Source organism: Diceros bicornis, chromosome 9 (assembly GCF_020826845.1).
Source record: "Diceros bicornis minor isolate mBicDic1 chromosome 9, mDicBic1.mat.cur, whole genome shotgun sequence".
Lineage (NCBI taxonomy): Eukaryota > Metazoa > Chordata > Mammalia > Perissodactyla > Rhinocerotidae > Diceros > Diceros bicornis.
Window position 1 is genome coordinate 53,073,417 of NC_080748.1, and position 13,807 is coordinate 53,087,223.

At 34.5% G+C, this 13,807-nt stretch overlaps 1 protein-coding gene across 2 annotated transcripts in view; it reads left to right on the plus strand.

The window, feature by feature from the left end:
• Positions 1–13,807, plus strand: part of PIBF1 (progesterone immunomodulatory binding factor 1) — a 194,604-nt gene that overhangs the window by 158,764 nt on the left and 22,033 nt on the right. The window contains exon 16 of one of the 2 annotated variants that reach the window (XM_058548290.1): positions 2,457–2,541. The exons of the other annotated variant lie outside the window; for it this stretch is intronic. Coding sequence (XP_058404273.1) covers positions 2,457–2,541 — 85 coding nt within the window. The remainder of the gene's footprint in view (positions 1–2,456; positions 2,542–13,807) is intronic. 2 annotated transcript variants of the gene reach the window in all.

Genomic DNA, 13,807 nt, shown 5'->3' on the forward strand with positions numbered 1-13,807 from the left:
GTAGTTTAAGAAGAAAAGACAACTTAGCCTTGTAATGCTAAGCCAGGTTATATTGATCCAGGAAGTTAAGGAACAATGTATCAGGAATATGTTTTCATATAGCAGGTAAAACAGAGCCATAAACATGAATTTCTGAGTAATAATTAACAGTGAATTGAACAATTATGGGTGTAATATACCATTCACGATAGATGTGCTTATGAGGAGATTTGTTTTGTAGTTACTTTATGAGTCACGCATAGAAGCTTTGTACTTTTAAAGGTAAGTTTCCACTGTTACGAAATGTGTCTTATGGAGACTAAACTTCTATTGAGTAATTACATATACTGGAAGAACACAGAGTATAAAAATCATCATATTCAGTTTTAGTGACCCACCTGGTGGTCTCCCTTGTCGTTTAAAAGTGTATTATAGAGAAATCTAAGACTTTGAAAATGTATACCCAAGTATTGTCTGTGGAGTCCGGACTGTTTGTGATAAACCAACATCTTTAAGATAGAATAGAATTGCTCTGTAAAACCAGTTTATCCACCCACCTTTTATTCCATGTTATACGGTTATTTTTGCTATTTAAATATGGAATATTTACTTTATTCTGGAAAAAAATTAAACACTACATATAAAGTATTACTAACAAATTATCCAGTCAAAATCCTTTAGTTACATCAACGTTCCATTCCTATTACACTACATTTTATTTAATGGGCCAATTGGTATTGGAGAGTGTGTGTGTGTGTGTGTGTGTGTGTGCATGTATGTACTGCCCATGAGTGTATGTTAATGTACTGTGTGTATGTGTGTACCTATATATGAACATTAACACATATCTGTTCCTGGAAAATACCTATTCCTATTTACTGGGTGTTTATTTTAATTTTGAAAAATATTTTCAAAGTGATTCTAGCTAAAGATAAATTAGAATTCTACAGTTACAGAATCATCTGATCTTTACCACAGTTTGGAGGGCTCTGACAGAACACAGCACTCAATTCCCTTTATATCATTTAGTTCTTTTCAACTCTGTGGCTCAGTAACATATCTGATGCCTAACTCTCAAAGTTAATTTGTTTTTCTACTGAGCTTCTTACCTTTATTGGCATTTAATTACTGTTTTCCTCTGATGCCTGCTTTTCATCTAAATTGGTCATACTCTATAGCATTTATGTAGAGTTATATGTGTTCAGTGCTTTATATAATCTTTCATTAGATAATTTGCATATCCATTTGACATACCTGATTGTTATTTTCTACTTTTACAGATGTGAAATCAGAGGTTTAGTGGGGTAGTGTGTGTTGTGCTTTATACCACACAGTTGAGTCAGTGGCACAGTTGAAAACAAGTCAAAATTGCATCTAGTCTTTTCTTCTCAGAGAACAAACTATGATGCTTCCTTGGGGAAATTCTCAATACCAGGAAAGAGGAGAATGTGAGCTTTTTCCTCTTGAGTCCTTGGAATTACCAGTTCTTCCAGAATACCTACTAATATCCCTTGAATTTGAAAAAAATTATGCCTAACATTTTAAAAATTGGTGGCTTACCATTTTCTTAAAGTATAACTTAAACATCTTGCCTATTCAGCAAAACAATTCTCATTAATTTTATCATCACAGAGTTTGTTTTGACATTTAAGGAATTATGTTGCTTCAATTCATTGCTCCTTTTCTTAATTCTTATTGTAGTGCTGGCTGAGTAGATTCCTTCCAGGGGCTTTCAAAGAATATTTCATTTAATGGTTCAAATTAATTTTTATATGCTGAATAATAAAACTCCAGACAGTGTAAGAAAAGCCTGAAATATTTACCTTTGAAAATATTAGTATGTCCTTACAATTAGGCTTCTCACCCCTTCCTATGAAAAAATAGGTCATATCAAAGGGAAATTCACAATGCAGACTTAGAAACTAAAGAATGAACTAAGAATTTGGAGACAAAAGTTGTTTTCCCAAATTCACTGCAGACTAAATATCTGATTCATTTATCTAACTCAATTATATACCTGATAATTTAGTATGTGGTAAATTATAAAATACTGCTTTCAAGTTTTAAGGGTAAATGTTTTAATTTGACTTCCAGTGTCTTGAGTTTTAATATTTTGCCCATACATACTTTTACCTTTTATATAAGTCCCACTTCAGCTTTTTACATTTCAGGAGTAAACAGTCATCCTTGAAACGCTAATTTTATGTCCCCACTAGGTAGGAAAGTATTCTTAGAAAGCATCTCAGTTGCATTGTCAAATGATTATTAAAAGAAAAAGTCTTCTTACAAAATATCTAGGCTATTCATTAAATCAAACATTACAGTGGCTGGTCTAATATCTTTATGGACCATAAATTTAATTTATCTTTAATTCATATCATCAGATTCGTCTTTAGTCTTTTGCTGTTTACTATTTATTAATTAAATTTACACCAATATGATGACTTTTTAAAAACTTGGTGGGTTTTTTTTTTCAGCAATTTAAATAAAGAAAAGTCAGCTTTACTACAGATGAAGAATCAAATGGCCTTAGATTTAGAACAACTTCTAAATCATCGTGAGGTACTTTTTCCATTTTATGATAATTTTTACCACTTTAGGCTTTTTCAGAGTCCATGTTGGGTTAAGATTATTGGATCCCAGTTGTCTGTGTTTATTACTGACTTCTCCATTTGTGTCTCACTGTGACCTGGCCCTTTATATTCAACTTATGATATACTTTATTCTTTATTAATTAATTATACTTTATGCTTTGGGTTAATTCTTATGCCTGGAATGCCCCTTCTTGTTGACTCCTTGTTGCCTTGTTCATATCTCTGTCATTGAATTTCCACATTATTTACTAATTATTTGTTTTATCTCTTTCTCTCACGAGACAGTAAATTTCTTTAGTGTACCTCTGTCTTATTCATCATTGTATGCCTGTGCCTAACGGATATTTGTGTTGAACTTTAAAGTTCATAAAGTACTTTTTTCCATTTGTTCATCACCAAAAATCTTTTAGAATTAATATAATTCCCATTTTATAAGAGGAGAAATGAGTTTTAAGTGGCTTACCCAAAGCCAGTTAGTAACTAAGAGATAACTCCAGTTTTTTTCTTGTTTTTTAAGTCAAATTCATTGAAGTACAATATGCATGTGGTAGATTTCACCCTTTTTAGCGTACATTTCTATTATTTTTGACAACACACACAGTTTAACCATCACCACATTGATATATAAAATAGTTTCATCATCCCAAAAATTCCCTCATGCCCCCTTTGTATTGACCCTTTTTTCCAACTCTAGTCCTAGCAACCACTGATCTGTTTTTATCCCTGTAGTTTTGCCTTTTCCAACAAAAGGCATTATCCTTTTCCAGAATGTCATATAAATGGAATGAATCAGTATTAGTCTTTTCAGTCTGGCTTTTTTCATTTACCATAAAAAAGATTCATCCATGTTGTTGCAAATATTAGTTATTTATTCTTTTTTATTGCTGAGTAATATTTCATTGTATGGATATACCAGAGTTTGTTAATCCATTTACCAGTTGATGGAATTTGAGTTGTTTCCATTTGGGGCATCTATAAATGAAGCTGCTGTAAACTGTCGTGTATGTGTTTTTGTGTAAATATACTTCCTTTTCTCTTGGTAAATACCCAGGAGCAGGATTGCTGGGTCCTATGGAAAGTGTTTCTTTAACTTTATAAAAAACTGTCACACTACTTTCCAAAGTGACTGTACCTTTTGCATTCTCACCAGCAATGAATGAGTGTTCCAGTTGCTCTGCATCCTCGCCAGCAGTTGGTATTGTGAAGCCTAGTTTTTTAATCCAGTGCATTTTTTCCACTGAACTGTCACTGCCTTAGCCATAAGCCATGTTTTTACCACTTTGTTATCCTAACAGCGAAAGAAATGCTCAAAATAGATCGTTGGTTTATGAGTATCCTGAAGACACTGTTGCCTGAGAAAGATATACCAAGTATTTGGGAAGAAATTGTTGAAAGGATATTACTGATAGAGATATACTGGAGAATATTACTGGAAACAGTTCAAAGTTTCATTTCTTAGAAATGGTGTCAAGGGAATTGGAGGACTGTCTCTGTCTTAGAAATGGCCTTTGGAGTGAGTTCTTTTATTTTTTTTTTTTCTTATATAATTTTTTATTTATTTATTTATTTTTTCCCCCAAAGCCCCAGTAGATAGTTGTATGTCATAGCTGCACATCCTTCTAATTGCTGTATGTGGGACACGGCTGAGGCCGGAGAAGCGGTGCATTGGTGCGCGCCCAGGATCCGAACCCGGGCTGCCAGCAGTAGAGCGCCCGCACTTAACCGCTAAGCCACTGGGCCGGCCCTGGAGTGAGTTCTTTTAAAGGTGTATTTTATATGGTGGATGAAAGGAATATGAAGGTGTCCCTGGACTAAATTTTAGAGACGACTTTTAGGTAGATAAGTAGCCTTAACAACAGGTTACAGACTCGGAAAAGCTTCTCTGAAGGTATTCTTTTTTCTGACTTTCAACATTTGAGGCCTTATCTACTATCACTTATGTCCTAGGATGCTGCCTCAAATAATTGTTTCTTCACTGTTGAAGCCTGATTCATTCACTATGTGGATTTTCACAAATGTTTTTAAAATTGAATATTTAAGAAATAGTAGCTACAGATGTCCATTCAGTCACACCAACTACTTTTTTAAAATAAGACTGCATAACAAGTATTTTTTCAGAATGGCTATTCTCATTTGATTTTAGAGGATTATACTAGACTCTGAAAAATATAGCAACTTTGTGTGTTTTGTACATCATACTTCGAATCACATTGTTCATGAGTCCAAATAAAACCTAAAGGTTTTACTTAGCGGGTTGAGAATTGAGTAGATTTAGAAAATATGTTTAAACATGAAAATTAAATACTAGTAAGATGAAACTGCTATTGCATGGCATCAGTGAAATTTCTCATGGATGCATATCTAATTAAATAATTTTCAATAAATTTTTATGCATTTGGTAATATCTCTCCATTTTGGCAATTATATTTTAATAATCCAGCATTGTGACTTTTCTTAATGGCAAGCATATAAAGAAAAGTAGCTTTTTTTCTTTTCAAAGCAAGTAAAAATTAAAGTTTAATAAAACAAATCTGATACAAGTGTTTAAGCTTTTTCTAAGAAACAGTTTAATATACACTTGCATAGAGTGTGCAGATGCAAAAGAAACTTTTGCAAACTGCTTATGTGGAAAGAGAACAGCTGATGACCATGAAAATGCTTGACCATGCACTTGAACATTTACCTGATGAAATAGAGTCTGCAGCCTTGATTTATTCATTTTATGGCTCTGAGGGTCAAGTGCTCAGAATAGCCAATAAATAACAGTTTGATAAGAATAACTGATAAATATAATTTTTTGAAAGTGAAAATTAAGACTAAGTGAAGGGCTAAGACTAAGTGAAGCCAGCAAAGCACCTAGGGCACAAAATGTAGGAGGTGCCCACTTGCAGAGGACTGTACTGCTCAGCGTCAGCACCCCAGTCAGGACCCTGGCTGGGAAAGTGATCTAATGTGAGTCACTGCTTTAATCAGCTAAATTTTCTTGGTTTAAATTCATAATTCATAAAGAGATCAAATGAACCTTTTTAAGTTTTTCAGTTTCTTTTTGCACTGGACAACTCTAGCTCTAACTTTTTTAATCAGTGTCACTTAGCTCTGTATGACTGTATGTGGTCATGTAATATGAAATGAGATCACCAACTCATTTATTATCAAGTATGTGTTAGGTGAAAAAAGAATACAAGTGGGCTAATTCTAGGTTGACAATTCTAGGACATTTGGGGCATGGCCACAAAGGGTTTTTATTTTCAATATTAGTGTTAGCTCAAAATTATTAGCTTAAAAGTAACTCCTCTCATGTTAGGAGTTCAGTTGTGGTCTAAAGATTTCTAGAAATGATAAAATCAATATTGGACTCTTACTCTATAAATTTTTAGCATTTATACATTCAAAAAGTGGTTGTGTGTAATTGGAATTATGAGTGGTGTATCAGGTAATTTTTATTCTCAACTTTACAGAAAATGTGTTAATCTAATAAAAAATATTAAAATATGAAGAGAGGGTGAGTAATGGAGAAAAATAGCATTTTTTAGGTTGCCTTTTTAGACTATATAGCTCGACTGGGATGGGTAAATATATTAGGTTAAAGGATCTGCACAATAAATACTAATTAAAGGATATGATCATAAATTGAATTGAGATCTCTTACCTGTCCACACCTCTCCATTCTGAATTCTCCAAATTCTGTCCCTGTATTCAGTGAAACATTCATAAAGCAGAGTTAGAGGGAGGGAACAAAATATCCCTCCTCACAACATTCCTTCTTAAGGCATAGTTTAATGCCATGCTCTGTGCCTTTATAGAAGATCAAAACAGAATCTAGTGTCATCTCTTTTTGTTTTGTGAAATTATTTAAGGCAATCTAAGTACGTCCATTTATATTACATAATTTAGTCTTTACTACAGTCTACTGAGATAAATGTCATTGTCCCCACTTTTACAGATGAAACTAAAGCTGATAAGAGTTAAGTAACTGAACCATGATTACATACTTACTGTCAAGACTAAAAGTAAATGCTTTTATTTTCCTGAAACAAAAGCTTATGATCTTTCTTCGTAGTCCCATTTAGACAAAAATCTCATGGTGAATTACTGCTTGCATTAGTTCCAGGAAAATTTTTGCCCCTGTAGATGAAGTTATATCCTTCTTTCTTTTTGTCAGAAAGTGAAAATGATGTGATTTAATGTGTTTCCTTTTTGTCTTAGTTGCCAGAAAACTCAGAAATGAGTATCTTATCCAAGTGTTATAATCTCTTTTTTTTTGTCTTTTACTTTTGATGCCTCAGAATAACTTTGTCTATTGTGGGCTGTAATACTTCTTAGCCTTAAATGTTTTTGGGGGGTTTTTTTTTTGGTGAGGAAGGTTGGCCTTGAGCTAACATCAGTTCCCAGTCTTCTTTTTGCTTGAGGAAGTTTGGCCCTGAGCTAACATCTGTGCCAGTCTTCCTCTATTTTGTACATGGAACACCACCTCAGGATGGCTTGATGAGTGTTGTGTAGGTCCACGCCCAGGATCCGAACCCACGAACCCTGGGCCACCAAAGTGGAGTACACAAACTTAACCACTAGACCACCAGGCCAGCCCCATCCTTAAATGTCTTCATGTATACTGAGACCTGTTAGGTGTAAAAATATAAAATATAAAAAGTATAAACCTTAAATAATTAGGTAAAAAAAAAGATAAAGGAAAAGATCAACTGGTAGGATCTCACTCTTGGGTAACAGTAGCAAGGCTTCAAATTAAACAGTTTTGGATATAAGAAATGTGATTCTATAGAATGGCTTCTTTCTTATTGAGCATATCTCTCAGGTCTTTTTGAATGGTTTTCATTTTTCATCTATTTTTATTCGTTCACATTTGCCTTAGTAAAACAAGATTTGTTGATCAACTTTGGAAATTCTAATTCTGCTTTTCTTTGTATATATATCATCATGTGTCTTTAGAATATAAGCTTTCAAGAGCAGGAAAAGTATCTTTAATCAGCCAAATGTTTGATGAAATACTGAGCATAATTTTAAGAAGCCGATATAAAAGCCCTTTTCTAATTTCTTTTGCAGCTGTATTAAGCTCAGTGGTAAGAGCTCTACTTAGGAAACTATTCCAGTATTCCAGTGAGCGATGATGGTGTCTTGAGCTGGACTGGTGATTATGGTGTCCAACAAAAATGAACTAATTTGAAGTCTATTTAGAAAGCGGAATCATGGGGCTTGGTGATTGATTGGATTCAGGGAACAATTAAGAGAGGAGGAATGAGAATTGATGCCCAGCATTTTGGCTTGCGTCCTGCGTTTATGGTGGTGCTACAAAGAACATAGGAGGAATAGTTTTGGGGAAGAAAAGCTTAAGAAAATATCTAAGTGGATATATCCAGTAGAGAGTTAAAAATGTAGGCTCTGGAGCCCAAGAAAGAGAGCTTGTCTGAGGTAGATATTTGAGAGTCACAGCATGAAGATGGTGCTTGGCATGGAAGTAGATTAAATGAACTAATAAAAATATATAGAGTAAGAACAGAAAAAAGCCTAGGACAGAGTCTTGAAGAGGACCAACATTTAAGGGATGGACAGAGGAAAAAGTACTTACACAAAGAAGAGTGAGAAGCGACCAGGGAGATGGCAGGAACATCAGGAAGAGAACAGAGTCAGTGAAGCCCAGAAAGAACCTTTCAGAAGTGAGAAAGTTGCCAGCAGTGGCATAGGCTGTCAAGAGGCCAGGTCAAACAAAGATAAAAATGAAAATGTCATTTGGATTTAACAAGATGCTAAAGCAGTTTCAGTGGAGCTAAAAGGCAGATTGCAGTGAAGTGATGAGTGAGTAGAAGTTGAAAAGTGGTCATAGGAAAAATAGAAAACCCTTAAGATATTTAAATAAGAGAATATAGGATGATCAGGGAGGGGGCATGAGATCAAGGGCTTTTACCTCCCAAAGTTAGAGAGTATCTAGTTTAAATGGTGATAGGAAGAGATATTGAGACATTGAAAGTACAAAAGAGAGAGAATAATCAGTTGAGCCACAGTTTTGGGGAAGGAGGAGATCCAGAGCAAAGTGATGGAATTTAACTTGAGACAGCAGGGGCACCTTTTCCATTTTGAAGACAAATAAAGATTATGTTAAGACAAAAGTAAGTTTGTAGGTTTAGAGGTAAGAATCTAGGCAGTTACCATCTAGTGGCTGTTCTCTGATGACAAGAGACATGATAGGTCAGAGTTTTGAGGAAAATAGAATTTTGAAATGGCTACATAGTAAATGAGCGGTGTACATTACAGAAACAAAATAATTGTCAAGTTGAAATGTCATACATTTAGAGTCATACCATTCTATGTAATTTTTCTCTGGTAGCACTCAGCACGCTGTGTATATATGGAGAAGATGGACAGCTAGATTTATCTAGAATTACATTCTCCCTTCTGTATATGTGTATATACATGTTCAGCTCTCTTATTAAATTGTAAGCCTGGGATTACCTTCGTATTCCTTGCATCACTAGCATTTTGAAATACTATGGAAAAAGTTAACAGTCAGACAAGATGAGTTGATATCACAGCTCTGCTACTTAATAGCTATGGATTCTTGAGACAATAATTTAACCCCTCTGAACTCAGTTTCCTCATGTGTAAATAAAGGTAATATCTACTTTATAGGGTTGTATGGAAATTAAATAATGTAGTGACATTCCTAGCATGTAACAGTAACTCAAAATGAATGTCATTCCCCTCCCTCTTTCCCCTTGGTTTCAAGAGTCAGTTCAAATGTTTTCTATTGTTTGAAGCCTTCCCTAACTTGACAAAGAGAAACTTTTCCTTTTTTCTACTTCTTTCCCATAACTTTTAAAATATTTCTATTAATGTTCATATCTATGTGTTATAATTATGCACGTGTCTTGCCCAATAGAATGCTTAGTTCTTCTTCATATATTCGCCTTTAGCACAGTATTTAGCATGTAATAAGTAGTCAGTTGAATGTTTATTAAACTAATTATGGTCCTTTTCAGTCTTTAATAATAATTACACTAGAAGCTGTCAAATACAATAGTCAAAAAGAAAGCTTTAGAAACTAGCCTTTAATATGTCTTCATCCCCTTCCCTCAGAAAACAAAATTCACTCTGATAACTGATATCATTTTAACTGAAAAAGTACAGAAGCTCTCCTACACCCAAGAACAATTTCAGAGAACCATCTGAACCATCTGAAAGTAGCCAATAGTGAGTCATATCTGAAAAGTTTGTCTAGAATAGAACTACTCTTAAAACCCTGGACATGGTAGCTGTGGACACAGCATCCTCTAGGGGTATCAGGCCTCTAACGAATGATCTATTTGTGGAATAAAAGATATCTGTTTCTAAGAGCTGGGATTCTTCCACCCTTTCACTCAGTGCTTCTGCCAGTAATATCTCTCAAGGTCCACAGGTATTTCAGTTAGTATTTAACCAGAATTAACCACCCACTTCTTACTAAGTACCTAGAATGTGCAAAGCCCCACACTTGCCTGAATGTTGGACTAACTCCCATTATCCCAGATAACTTGCCTTTTACTGCAGTGTATGTCTCTTAACACAAAGAAAACAAACCCCGCAGTTAGCCAGGTTTCTTAAAAGTGAAGTCACGGTATAATTATCATTCTTTTATGGTATGTTTCTGTTCCAGGATTCTAACTTGTATGTTATTTGTGATTTCTCAGAAAGTTTCAGGGACATTTCAGCATCACAAGTGCCCCTTAGGCAATCCACTTCATAAAAGGGTTCAAACAAATTACATATTTCTATATGTATGTCATTCTTTTTGGTTCATACTTAACTGTTTTGAAATTTTCTTAAGAATACCTTTTTACATGTTTTTCTTATCCACCTATGTAGTTAAATTTCACAGTAGCATGACTAAAAAGAAAAAAACACCGCGTGGTAAGTTAGTTTTTCTTTATTTTATTTTTTTTTTTTAATAATTTTATTTATTTATTTTTTTCCCCCAAAGCCCCAGTAGATAGTTGTATGTCATAGCTGCACATCCTTCTAGTTGCTGTACGTGGGACGCGGCCTCAGCATGGCCGGCTAAGCGGTGCGTTGGTGCGTGCCCAGGATCCAAACCCAGGCCGCCAGCAGCGGAGCGCGCGCACTTAACTGCTAAGCCATGGGGCCGGCACTAATTTTTCTTTAAATGAAAATACAATTATTTCTCAGATTCATAAATTTCTCATCATAGTGGTGCTTTTCAAGTTAAAATTTGTTTTTGAATTTGCTGGATGTAAATGAGTATTTTAAAGAAAGACAATTATTATGGTAAAAACCCTAAACGTACGTACATTAAAGGTCATGTTTTACCTATAAAGTTTTAGAATGCTTATTTTTTTCAATATAAGGGTATGTGAATTCAGGTCTGAGGAAATTCAGGGGGTAAAATATTGCAAAAAATATTCATTGCAAATGTTGCATTTACATGTACTTTAAGTATGCCAGAACCAAACCTATTGTATAACAGTAATAATAATAATATCTTGGGCTTTTATAACTTCTTTCTACGAAAATGTTTAAAATGCTTTCAGATCAATTATGTTATACTACCATACATAGGGATTGGTTGTAGATTGCTTTCAACCAAGTGTATCTGGCAATAAGGAATCAGAGAAAGGAAAAGTTTTAAATTATCCCCCTATAATGAGAGAGGTGGCCTATAGCTTATGCCTTCTAGAACTTGAAGGCATTAAGCTTTTCTTCAAAATAGGTACTTTTCAGTTAATAATAAGAATGTTTAATATTAGTTTATAGTTCTTTTTGCACTCATTTATTTCACTTAAGCCTCACACGAGCCCATGATGGTCTTATACCCATTTCACAGAAGCAGCAACTGAATCTCAGTTGTCCATTCTGTGGAATGTTAACTCTCCTCAATTTTGAGTTGCATAAAAGATACCTGGATTTCTTTTAGATTGTGCTCTGTAGACCTCTATGTTTATGTGGACTTGTACAGAACTTAGTAGAACTAGGTCAAATTATTTTGATTTTCATAAGTATTTTGTCGTCTTCTTTAATCTTTTCATCGGCTTTAAAATTACAAATACCTTTGTTGTATCCTGCAAGTAAAACTCTGTCTTGTGTGAAGCAATATAATATCTCATCATAAAAATATTTTATCTGTGTATATATGTCCTTTTAACTTTGTTCACATTACATTTTTGTATCTGTTATGTCATTTTCTAGTTTGTTTTTTTAAAGGATGAAATGTGTATTTTTCCCACCTTTTAGAAGTTTGGTATGTTTTCTTTTAAACAGTAAGTACACTTCTCTGACCTTTTTTTATCAGTAAGGAACAGGTAAATGACTTCTTGCTATCATTTCTGACCCTGTGTTTTTATGACTCTTAGAATTATAGCAGTTTATAACAAGCCAAACAATTCTAGGACATAAGGAGACACGCCAAACAAACTGCAAAGCTGTAAAATAAGTCTCTGGAAATGTGTGGTAGCCAGGAGAGAATATTAACAATGATATGAGATAATTATGTTCATAATTCTGTTAGGTACCATATTGGCAGTATTTTGATATAAACTTAAGAAGTCATTGATCACATATCAAGGAGCTAACACTGAGAGAAGGCTGGGAATACAACATGGAGAAAGTGTAGTTACTGGAATGAGTGACACTCTAGAAACCAGTGCTCAAAATGGAGGATAGAGCTTAGGGTCTGAAGGTGATGATGGAAATCAGCAAGAATATGCACCAAAACCTATCAGATTATACTGAAATAGTAAAGGCCAGAAACTAGACAGCAGCCAGATGAATACTGTTACTGAAGGGAAAGGTAGGCAGGAGAGGACGTGAATACCAGAAAGCAAAGGAGTCTGAAGTCCAAGGTACTATTCAGTAATCAGATGAGTTAAAGAGTCTGTGCAGACCAATCAGAACAGAATCAAGTTGCCCACACTTGTTTTAAGTCAACAAGGGCAGTAGATTTCAACTCGGGCCTACTTCAGTGTGTTAATACTAACTTCCTCTGCCTGGATCACTGTTGAGAATGACCTTAAGATTATATCCAAGTTCGGGAAAGAATATTTCGGGTGATTAGTTATGTCCCCTAGGCTATGACAGCACAGTTGTCTCTCATTCATGTAAACGCTGGAACTCTCACTAAGCTTTCAGTCAGAGATAAGGTATGGCTCCAAAAATGTTTATGTCATCTTAAATACATCTTAAATAAGGAGTAGATAGGCTTTATTCTGCTCTGCTCTGGCCAGGACTTCTTTCTTTATTCTGTTCTAGTCTCCAAACTTTCAATACCAGGAGATAATCTGAGGAAAACAATCAGGATTGTGAAAGAATTCTTTTCATCATAAGAGAGATAAATGAACTGGGGGTGTTTAGAGAAGAAAAGACTTAGAGAGATATAAGAAATTCAGACTAGGCATGTGAAAGAGGCAGTAATAGACTTGTTATACATGTCTGCAAAGGCTGGAATTAAAACCTAAGGGTAGACATTATAAGGAGACACATTTTGTTTGTTTTGTTTTGCTTTGGGGTTTTTTCGTTATTATTATTGTTTTGTTTTGTATAGAAACTGGGTTAAATAGCTTGAAGATCCTTTCCAAACCTGAAATTGTGTGTGTGTCAAAAGCCTTAAAAGAAGGCATCTGCATTACTGTATAAATAATGACAACTTTGAACCCAGAAAGACCTGCATTTGAATCCTAGTTTCCCTTATTAGTGGCTAATGAATTTAGCTAAATTTCTTAAAACCTCTAAGCCCCAGTTTCCTCATCTTCAAAACTGAAGTAATATTTACCTCTTGGTATTTGGGAGAGGATTAAATTGTTATGTAAAATACTTAGGAAAAACCTGGCACGTAATAGATACTCAGTGAATGTTAATTCTTGTCCTCTCTCTTGCTCCCTCCACACTTGAAAACTTTCATGTTCTCCCCTTGAGGCAAAGAGACAATCCTAAAGTGACGTTAGCCTACAAATGGGATCAAGTATTTAGATGAGAAGACTGAGGAACTGTGGAACATAGCAGTTTGCAGTTGTGGATACTGACACTATTCTCTAACAGTATTTTGCCATACAAGGTCTGTTTTGCCTATTGTTTAGAGTGTCGTGGCATTGGCATTCAAGGTATATTTTAACTTCTTCAAAACTCATACATTAAACTATGCTGAAAATTTGCTTTGATAATAATTTAAAATTCTTATTATGCACTTAGTATAGAATGGATGACTGAATTAAATTTACATTTTCTTTTAAACTATTAAT